General features: G+C 35.1%; 2 protein-coding genes across 2 annotated transcripts in view; one reads left to right on the top strand and one right to left on the bottom strand.

Annotated features, from left to right (window-relative positions):
- Positions 1–1,141: 1,141 nt before the first annotated feature.
- rps23 (ribosomal protein S23) lies at positions 1,142–8,233 on the bottom strand. The gene is made up of 4 exons (XM_062037744.1): positions 8,115–8,233; positions 4,327–4,486; positions 1,399–1,519; positions 1,142–1,329 (listed from the first exon to the last, which is right to left on the bottom strand). The coding sequence occupies exons 1-4, from the start codon at positions 8,116–8,118 to the stop codon at positions 1,183–1,185; spliced, it is 432 nt and encodes a 143-aa protein (XP_061893728.1). The 5' UTR covers positions 8,119–8,233; the 3' UTR covers positions 1,142–1,182.
- Positions 8,234–10,697: 2,464 nt separating this feature from the next.
- atp6ap1la (ATPase H+ transporting accessory protein 1 like a) overlaps positions 10,698–11,238 on the top strand; it is a 98,231-nt gene continuing 97,690 nt past the window's right edge. The window contains exon 1 of the mRNA XM_062037942.1: positions 10,698–10,831. Coding sequence (XP_061893926.1) covers positions 10,725–10,831 — 107 coding nt within the window. The 5' untranslated portion in view covers positions 10,698–10,724. The remainder of the gene's footprint in view (positions 10,832–11,238) is intronic.

The following is an 11,238-nucleotide window of genomic DNA, read 5'->3' as shown; positions in this document are numbered from 1 at the left end:
TCTTAGCAGACTTCTTAGGAGTCATTCTAAGAAGCTTGATAAATACGGCCCCTGGGCTATTGGGCCTAAAAAAGTGTTTTGTTCTAAAATGTTTGAGTATCTGGGATGAATGCATTATTTCCTATTGGACAATTAGATTTTTGTTTGACCTTTAAGGTCACAACACTTTATATGGTCCGTTGTATAATTTTATGGTGGACCGCCACATCATTTTAAATTTGCCAGTCATGTAATTCTTAAGTGGACCGTCACCTAATTTAATGTGGCCCATCACATTTAATGGGACACGCCATGTAGTTCATGTCATTTTAACAATACCCTCCACTTAATTTCAATGTGGCCTGCGAAAGGCTGGAAATTAAAACACTTTCTGGCTAAAAGTATTCATTCTTTCAATTTTGACAGAAAAATGTTACACATGCATTAATGGCCAATGTTTTACACACTTACACTATCTGATGTTCCAGGCATTTTTGGGGGGTTTATCAAAAAATAAACACTTGAATGTCTGCTCCTCATCTTGACTTCCGATTTCAAAGCAAGTTATCAATCGCTCTGTAAAAAATATATTCAAAAACAGTTGTCTGTGCACCAAAGTTATTATAGACAACACATCACAATGGTGAGGTGACACTTTTTGAGAGGAATGTAGATAGTGGAAACGTCATCAAATACTACAAATATTGAATAAAATAACATTTGAAAACTAAAGACTATTACATTTATATTCCATGTTACATGTGGCCCTTTGAGGGTAACCATAACTGATGTAGTGACGTCCAAACACACAGTAAAGAATCCAATTTTTTTAAAATCCTGAATCCAGATCAATCCCCAAACTAACAACTTTTTCCTAATTACATTTGTGACATTTCTTGAAAGTTTAATCAACTCTGCTTATAACTTTTTGCTTCAGTTGACTGTCCTATGGATCCCTCTGGGTCTATTTGTGAATGATGTTGCTAACAGACTTCAACCTCATACTGTACACCAAAGGTAATCAAACTATAATCACTTGTTCTTTATAGCATTTCTGATATTTCCTAAAAGTTTAGTAAGGAGACATCTTTGTTGTTTGACAGTTTCGTGTGGACATCTAAACTAAGAATAAGCGTTTGAGAGCAAATAAAAATGAGAACAGTTGGACGTTCATTGAACATGTTTTATTTGAACCTGGACAGTTTACGACCTGGGTCTCTCCTTCTTGCCTTTGTAGAGCGCCAGCAGGGACACGTTGGCCACCTTCACCACCTTGAAGCGGACTCCAGGAATGTCACCCACGGCATGACCTTTACGGCCAAAACCTGCCACCAGAACCTCGTCGTTCTCCTGCAGATGAAGGATTCTTAGCCCCGTACGGAAGCGTTCCATTTGTTCCAAAAGGACGGCGTGTCTCACCTCGATGTAGTTGAGGCAGCCGTCGTTGGGGACGAAGGCGGTGATCTTCTTGCCGTTCTTGATGAGCTGAACCCTCACGCATTTTCTGATAGCAGAGTTGGGCTGCTTGGCCTCCACACCTCTGCACAGGAACACAACGGTCAGTAAATTACTGAAACTAATCTACATCGTTCAGGAATGGGAGCACATTTTGAGACAAAGAGGAACATTTCTATCAGCACACAGTGCTGCCATGCAAACCCTGAAATCATGTTGAAAACCAAGACTACATTTCCTGCAATTAGGTGTATTTATACACTATATTTCACCTTTACATGTATTCTCATCCACCAACACTTACATATATTTACATGTATTCTCATCCACCAACACTTACATATATTTACATGTATTCTCATCCACCAACACTTACATGTACCACATGATTTATTATTATCACTGAAATGTACCGCATTTTTTCGGAGTATAAGTCGCACCGGACGAAAATGCATAATAAAGAAGGAAAAAAACATATATAAGTCGTATTTTTGGGGGAAATGTATTTGATAAAAGCCAACACCAAGAATAGACATTTGAAAGACAATTTAAAATGTCTAAAGAATAGTGAACAACAGGCTGAATAAGTGTACGTTATATGAGGCATAAATAACCAACTGAGAAGGTGCCTGGTATGTTAACCTAACATATTATGGTAAGAGTCATTCAAATAACTATAACATATAGAACATGCTATACGTTTACCAAACAATCTGTCACTCCTAATCGCTAAATACCATGAAATATTACACGTCTAGTCTCTTACGTGAATGAGATCATTATTTGATATTTTACGCTGTGTTAATTTCACACATAAGCCGGCCAAACTATGAAAAAAACTGCGACTTATAGTCAGAAAAATACGGTATGTCAAATTCCATGCAAAGAACTCTACCCTGTAGCAATATACTTCCGGTGTTGACCTCTGTCTACAATCAGTCACGGGAAAATGATACCTTCTAATTGGATACTAATACTCTAGAACAGTAGTGCGCCGGAGAAGTCTGTAAATAAGTATAAAGTATCATTGTGTGTCATGTTACAGTGGCCAAAAATATTAAATATACTAGTAAATAAAACCCCTGCCTTGTTTTTAATGAATACTCAGGCCTACTACGCTACTGTCAATGTTGGTCATTATGGTGGTACTTGGATATCCAAGATTTTTCTGAGGTGGTACTTGGTTAAAAAAGTTTGAGAACCACTGGTCTACAACTGGTTGGGAACTGACAGTGTTGGGGTTGTTATGATTGGCAGGAAAGTACCGTATTTTTCGGACTATAAGTCGCAGTTCTTTTTCATAGTTTGGCCGGGGGTGCGACTTATACTCAGGAGTAGGGATGTCCGATAATGGCTTTTTGCCGATATCCGATATTGTCCAACTCTTTAATTACCGATACCGATATCAACCGATATATGCAGTCGTGGAATTAACACATTATTATGCCTAATTTGGACAACCAGGTATGGTGAAGATAAGGTACTTTTTTAAAATTTTTGTAAAATAAGATAAATAAATTAAAAACATTTTCTTGAATAAAAAAGAAAGTACAACAATATAAAAACAGTTACATAGAAACTAGTAATGAATGAAAATTAGTAAAATTAAGTGTTAAAGGTTAGTACTATTAGTGAAGCAGCAGCACGCACAATCATGTGTGCTTACGGACTGTATCCCTTGCAGACTGTATTGATATATAATGTAGGAACCAGAATATTAATAACAGAAAGAAACAACCCTTTTGTGTGAATGGGGGAGGGAGGTTTTTTGGGTTGGTGCACTAATTGTAAGTGTATCTTGTGTTTTTTATGTTGATTTAATATAAAAAAAATTTTTTTAAAAATGATACCGATAATAAAAAAACCGATACCGATCATTTCCGATATTACATTTTAACGCATATATCGGCCGATAATATTGGCAGGCCGATATTATCGGACATCTCTACTCAGGAGCGACTTATGTGTGAAATTATAAAGACATTCGCGTAAAATATCAAATAATATTATTGATGTCATTCACGTAAGAGACTAGACGTATAAGATTTCATGGGATTTAGCGATTAGGAGTGACAGATTGTTTGGTAAACGTATAGCATGTTCTATATGTTATAGTTATTTGAATGACTCTTACCATAATATGTTACGTTAACATACCAGGCACCTTCTCCTTTGGTTATTTATGCCTCATATAACGTACACTTATTCAGCCTGTTGTTCACTATTCTTTAGACATTTTAAATTGCCTTTCAAATGTCTATTCTTGGTGTTGGCTTTTATCAAATACATTTCCCCCAAAAATGCGACTTATACTCCAGTGCGACTTGTTTTTTTCCTTCTTTATTATGCATTTTCGGCCGGTGCGACTTATAGTCCGCAAAAGACGGTAGAAAGCTGGGAAAGCGAGCGCAGACGACGTGTAATCCAGCTGGATGCTGCTAACCAGCAAGCTTGTTTCAGCAGCCTGTCCAGAAATTCAGTGCGTGGTTTAGGCAAGAAAAACAGCGAGTACCTGCAGCTGGGGCGAGCATTCAACACATTTTTGTTTAGATCCATTTTTTGGGGGTATTGTAGTTGGTTTACATAATTCACCCACAAACTTTTATTCTTAAGAGAGTTCCGCTTGGACGGGATTTTGCCGGACACATTTGCAGTTTTGTTGCGCTGAGAAGCCAGGATGTAAAGACAAAACAAAGCCTGAAAGTTATTAAACAATTAGATTTATCTTTTGACAATGCATGGACTCCCGTCCTTACACATTACAATATTTCATTAAAAAAACGCTGAAGTGATATTTTGACACAAAAATTAACGTCTTTCCCCGTTTTTAGACATTTCCCATGACTGATATAGTGAAAGGCTCCATGTACAATTCACCCTGTCAGCACTTACACTTTCTCCAGGACGATGCCTTTGGCGTGAGAAGCTCCCCCGAAGGGATTGGCCTTGAGGGCAGTGCCCAGATGGGCCTTCTTGTACTGTTTATCATGCCATTTCTGCTCACGGCGGTGATTGCGGAGCTTCCTGGCTGTGCGCAGACCACGACACTTTCCTGAAGGAACACAAAAAGGTACAATTTAGAGAAATGTTAAGAATCCAGTGTTTTTTTTTCTTTGATATTAAATGTTCATGCACAAACATTTCACCTATACTTTTTTTATACTAATGTCTATTTTGACACATAGGGCTGCACGATTAGTCGACATTGGGGTTTTAATTAGTGTGATAAATAACCACAAGAGGCTGACTTTTTTTCTTCTTTACTGTCACCGGTCTTTAAGTAACGGACATGTTCGGCAATCAGAATTGTTGAGCCTCACGTTTCTTCGTCTTTCACTTCAAACGGGAAGAAAGACGTCTCTCTCTCTCCCAGCAGCTGAGCAGTTTATGGTTTGTGTAAAGGCTAACTTGTTATTTTCCTTTGTAATCTCTGCCTACTGAGCCTATGGTGCTGTTCAGTTATTGTGGCTCAATTTGCCTTCATTTTTTTTATGTTAATGTATTATTATTTACCGTATTTTCCGCACCTTGAGCCGCACCTAAAAACCACAAATTTTCTCAAAAGCTGACAGTGCGGCTTATAACCCAGTGCACCTTATATATGGATTAATATTAATATTTATTTTCATAAAGTTAGGACTCGCAACTACGGTAAACAGCCGCCATCTTTTTTCCCCGTAGAAGAGGAAGCGCTTCTTCTTCTACGGTAAGCAACCGCCAAGGTGAGCACCCGCCCCCGTAGAAGAAGAAGCGCGCGGATATTACGTTTCATTTCATTTGTGTGTTTCTGTAAAGACCACAAAATGTCTCCCACTAAGAGACACGCGTACAAGGTTCCACTGACTTTTGATATTCATGTGAACCGCACTGTGGATACAACGGGAGCACGTACGGTGAATATTCGCACCACAGGGAATGAGAAGTCGTCCTTCACTGTGGTTCTAGCTTGCCATGCTAACGGCCAGAAACTTCCACCCATGGTGATATTCAAAAGGAAGACCTTGCCAAAAGAGAACTTTCCAGCCGGCGTCATCATAAAAGCTAACTCGAAGGGATGGATGGATGAAGAAAAGATGAGCGAGTGGTTGATAGACGTTTACGCGAAGAGACCGGGTGACTTTTTTCACGCAGCTACGTCCCTGTTGATCTACGACTGCATGCGCGTCCACATCACAGATGACGTCAAAAAACAAGTGAAGCACACCGAGGGATTTGTGGATGAGTAATACCTTCAGAAAGTGAGCTTTAAATGTTTATTTTGTGTGTTGTGTGACACTAACGTTCGAGCAACGTTGAGTTATTGATGTTGCTATTGCTCTGCACTATTTTGAGTGTTACTATTTTTGTGATTGCACATTAGCACATTACATTTTGGGAGTGAACAGAGTTGTTAGAACACTGGTTTGTAATATATTATTTAAGTTTGACTGACCTGACTGTTTTTTTGACATTCCCTTTAGCGCAGCGTAGGTGCGGCTAATAACACGGCGCGGCTTATAGGTAAACAAAGTTTTGAAATATGCCATTCATTGAAGGTGCGGCTTATAACACGGGGCGGCTTATGGTGCGGAAAATACGGTAATATATATTATTGTTTTAGTTGCTTAAGAGATATTCCTGGCTCTGAATTTGCTCATTGCTATGTTTTTGTGCATTATTTGTTGCCGTCATCATAAAACGAACACGGTTACTCATCAGTTACTCGAGTAGTTTTTTCACAACATACTTTTTACTTTTACTCAAGTAAATATTTGGCTGACTACTCCTTACTTTTACTTGAGTAATAAATCTCTAAAGTAACAGTACTCTTACTTGAGAACAATTTCTGGCTACTCTACCCACCTCTGGTTAAAAGTAGTTTAAAAAAGGCAAACCACATTATGTAACAGCACAAGCATAGCCGCCTGGCTAGAGAGCAACTTGATGAAATACGCAGAGTATAAAGCATTTTGATCCACTATGATGTACACAACGGTAGAAAAAAAACACATCAAACACGGCCCTAACAAAGAGTTTAAAATTATTCCAGCTCAAATGTATATTAAGTACAACATAGACGCTTATTATTACTACTGCTTGTTTTGTTCTGTACATTGTAAAGTATTTTGTACAGGATTGCTTATTATTTTTTATTGGATAGTGGTCTGTTTATTTCAATTATTTTTAGGGTTTTTTGTACAGGATTGCTTATTATTTTTTATTGGATAGTGGTCTGTTTATTTCAATTATTTTTAGGGTATTTTGTACAGGATTGCTTATTATTTTTTATTGGATAGTGGTCTGTTTATTTCAATTATTTTTAGGGTATTTTGTACAGGATTGCTTATTATTTTTTATTGGATAGTGGTCTGTTTATTTAAATTATTTTTAGGGTATTTTGTACAGGATTGCTTATTATTTTTTATTGGATAGTGGTCTGTTTATTTAAATTAATTTTTAGGGATGTCCGATAATGGCTTTTTTTGCCGATATCCGATACTGTCCAACTCTTAATTACCAATACCGATATATACAGTCGTGGAATTAACACATTATGCCTAATTTGGACAACCAGGTATGGTGAACATAAGGTCCTTTAAAAAAAATTAAAAAAAATAAAATAAGATAAATAAATTAAAAACATTTTCTTGAATAAAAAAGAAAGTAAAACAATATAAAAACAGTTACATAGAAACTAGTATTTAATGAAAATGAGTCAAATGAACTGTTAAAGGTTAGTACTATTAGTGGACCAGCAGCACGCACAATCATGTGTGCTTACGAACTGTATCCCTTGCAGACTGTATTGATATATATTGATATATAATGTAGGAACCAGAATATTAATAACAGAAAGAAACAACCCTTTTGTGTGAATGGGGGAGGGAGGTTTTTTGGGTTGGTGTACTAATTGTAATAATAATAATACCTGGGATTTATATAGCGCTTTTCTAAGTACCCAAAGTCGCTTTACATGTTAAAAACCCATCATTCATTCACACCTGGTGGTGGTAAGCTACTTTCGTAGCCACAGCTGCCCTGTAATTGTAAGTGTATCTTGTGTTTTCTATGTTGATTTAATAAAAAATAAATAAAAAAACAACAACGATACCGATAATTTCCGATATTAAATTTGTAAAGCATTTATCGGCCGATAATATCGACATGCCGATATTACCGGACATCTCTAATTATTTTTTACCTTTATTACTTCTCGTGTGATTTGTTATTCCATATTTGTGTCCACTACCGCACCTTAAATTGGAGTCCTTAATCTCGTTATATGCAAATATAATGACAATAAAGTCCATTCTATTATATTCTGCTGTTTAATCGACATCGTCTACCACCGGCACACAAAGCTAGCTACAAGCCGAAGCTTGTACCCACAATAATGACGACATGATATTAAATGGAGCGGACATTCGACTTGGTGACATTATATAGGAATAAGGAGTAATAAAGTAGACATATTGTGTGCAGGCTAGCCGAGTTAGCACGACGGGCTGCCGCGTCATGGCCGCTCCACGTTGCGGCGACACTAGACGAGGAAATTGTTCCGTTTCTACTTCACGCACGTCCTTATTTCCACATACAAACATACTTAATAGTCTTTAAGATCACTATACGCCACATTATTATGACGAATTAGCTGAGTGTGGAGGAATAGTCGTGAATAAAAGCAGAAGTTTGAGGCGTACCCATGTTGGCTGAAGAGGACCCGGGATGGAAAGGAAGGACCCAAAATGCACCGCGGCAAGTCTACTCTCAGGACCCCAGTAGAGGCGTCCGCAGAGAATGCCATGTTTAAATTGCGAACTCAAATAAAAACGTGAAACCTCCACGTGCGGTGATTTAGATCTGTAAGGAGGATTCATTTGTACTTTAAAAGTGTCGTGTTCTTGTTTCATACGCAAATAATAACACGTTTTTATTTTTTTACTATCCTTTTTTTTTTTTACAATGTGTTCTTGTTTTATAAGCAAATAACACATTTTTATTTTTTTACTATCCTATTTTTTTTACAATGTGTTCTTGTTTTATAAGCAAATAATAACACATTTTAATTTTTTTACTATCCTATTTTTTTTTACAATGTGTTCTTGTTTTATACGCAAATAATAACACATTTTTATTTTTTTACTATCCTATTTTTTTTTACAATGTGTTCTTGTTTTATAAGCAAATAATAGCACATTTTTATTTTTTTACTATCCTATTTTTTTTACAATGTGTTCTTGTTTTATAAGCAAATAATAACACATTTGTATTTTTTTACTATCCTATTTTTTTTACAATGTGTTCTTGTTTTATAAGCAAATAATAACACATTTTTATTTGTTTTACTAACCTTTTTTTTTTACAATGTGTTCTTGTTTTATACGCAAGTAATAACACATTTTTATTTTTTTTACTATCCTATTTTTTTTACAATGTCTTCTTGTTTTATACGCAAATAATAGCACATTTTTATTTTTTTACTATCCTATTTTTTTTACAATATGTTCTTGTTTTATAAGCAAATAATAACACATTTTTATTTTTTTACTAACCTTTTTTTTTACAATGTGTTCTTGTTTTATACGCAGATAATAACACATTTTTATTTTTTTTACTATCCTATTTTTTTTACAATGTCTTCTTGTTTTATACGCAAATAATAGCACATTTTTATTTTTTTACTATCCTATTTTTTTTACAATATGTTCTTGTTTTATAAGCAAATAATAACACATTTGTATTTTTTTACTACCCTATTTTTTTTACAATGTGTTCTTGTTTTATAAGCAAATAATAACACATTTTTATTTGTTTTACTAACCTTTTTTTTTTACAATGTGTTCTTGTTTTATACGCAAGTAATAACACATTTTTATTTTTTTTACTATCCTATTTTTTTTTACAATGTCTTCTTGTTTTATACGCAAATAATAGCACATTTTTATTTTTTTACTATCCTATTTTTTTTACAATGTGTTCTTGTTTTATAAGAAAATAATAACACATTTTTATTTTTTTTTACTAACCTTTTTTTTTACAATGTGTTCTTGTTTTATAAGCAAATAATAAAACATTTTTATTTGTTTTACTAACCTTTTTTTTTACAATGTGTTCTTGTTTTATACGCAAGTAATAACACATTTTTATTTTTTTACTATCCTATTTTTTTTACAATGTGTTCTTGTTTTATACGCAAATAATAACACATTTGTATTTTTTTACTATCCTATTTTTTTTACAATGTGTTCTTGTTTTATACGCAAATAATAACACATTTGTATTTTTTTACTATCCTATTTTTTTTACAATGTGTTCTTGTTTTATAAGCAAATAATAACACATTATTATTTGTTTTACTAACCTTTTTTTTAAATGTGTTCTTGTTTTATACGCAAATAATAACACATTTGTATTTTTTTACTATCCTATTTTTTTTTACAATGTGTTCTTGTTTTATACGCAAATAATAACACATTTTTATTTTTTTTACTATCCTATTTTTTTTACAATGTGTTCTTGTTTTATACGCAAATAATAACACATTTTTATTTGTTTTACTAACCTTTTTTTGTGACAATCATTGGTACTTTAATCTTTAATCTTAATCTTTACAATGTGTTCTTGTTTTATACGCAAATAAAAACACATTTGTATTTTTTTACTATCCTATTTTTTTAAACAATGTGTTCTTGTTTTATACGCAAATATTAACAAATTTTTATTTTTTTACTATCCTATTTTTTTTACAATGTGTTCTTGTTTTATACGCAAATAATAACACATTTGTATTTTTTTTCTATCCTATTTTTTTTTACAATGTGTTCTTGTTTTATACGCAAATAATAACACATTGTAAAAAAAATTGGATAGTAAAAAAATATTGTTTTTCCCTCTCCTAGCTGAATTAAATATTTTATTGCTTAAATGTATTTATTTACTTTAATTACACACAAATTGCAGTCCGAACACATGATCTTATATTAAATGTATCAGAATAGAACACATTTTTTGGGGGGTTGAATTAATTGGTTTATTTTGACAATATGACTACATTTTGTTACGTGCATGAATATTTCATTTGAATTAGATTTTCTTTTGAACTGAACACATGTTTTGTTGATGTAATGTCATTTCTGAATGGAACTACATACAGCAAGTGTGATTCTGTGACCTACACATGCAACTGAGCGTTGGGCGGGGCTATCCGAGCCCAACTTTGCCCTGATTGGTTGATTCCTGAGTCTGTCAGCAGGGGGGGGATTGATTGAAGTAGATTAGGGGAGAGAGTGCTGGCATCACACTATTCAGTGATGGCTGTCAGACATCCCAAACACTGCTGCATCCTCCTCCTCCTCCTCGCTCTCCTCTCTTTTCATCCACCGTCGTCTTGCAGCCTCGACCCACAGCAGTCTGACAGGTAGGTGAGGACAGGACGTAGTCCGTGGACACGTGTGCTTGGCTTCCAGGAGGGTGGGCGTTATTACTGCAGACCTCTCCTGACACTCATCTTTGCCCTTTGACATAGCAAGTATGTGACCTGGCAGGCTGTGTGGGACTGATTGAAGGCTGACATAGCAAGTATGTGACCTGGCAGGCTGTGTGGGACTGATTGAAGGCTGACATAGCAAGTATGTGACCTGGCAGGCTGTGTGGGACTGATTGAAGGCTGACATAGCAAGTATGTGACCTGGCAGGCTGTGTGGGACTGATTGAAGGCTGACATAGCAAGTATGTGACCTGGCAGGCTGTGTGGGACTGATTGAAGGCTGACATAGCAAGTATGTGACCTGGCTGGCTGTGTGGGACTGATTGAAGGCTGACATA

This window comes from Entelurus aequoreus, linkage group LG26 (genome assembly GCF_033978785.1).
Source record: "Entelurus aequoreus isolate RoL-2023_Sb linkage group LG26, RoL_Eaeq_v1.1, whole genome shotgun sequence".
Taxonomy (NCBI): domain Eukaryota; kingdom Metazoa; phylum Chordata; class Actinopteri; order Syngnathiformes; family Syngnathidae; genus Entelurus; species Entelurus aequoreus.
Note: the sequence above shows the minus strand (reverse complement) of the source record. Positions and strands in the feature narration are given on the sequence as shown.

Bases quoted from the DNA above. Each gene is read 5' to 3' on its own strand.
- rps23 (XM_062037744.1), bottom strand. The intron at 1,520-4,326 runs GTAAGTGCTGAC...GTTCCTGTGCAG, and splicing joins GGCATCGTCCTGGAGAAAGT to AGGTGTGGAGGCCAAGCAGC. The intron at 1,330-1,398 runs GTGAGACACGCC...CTTCATCTGCAG, and splicing joins GCTGCCTCAACTACATCGAG to GAGAACGACGAGGTTCTGGT.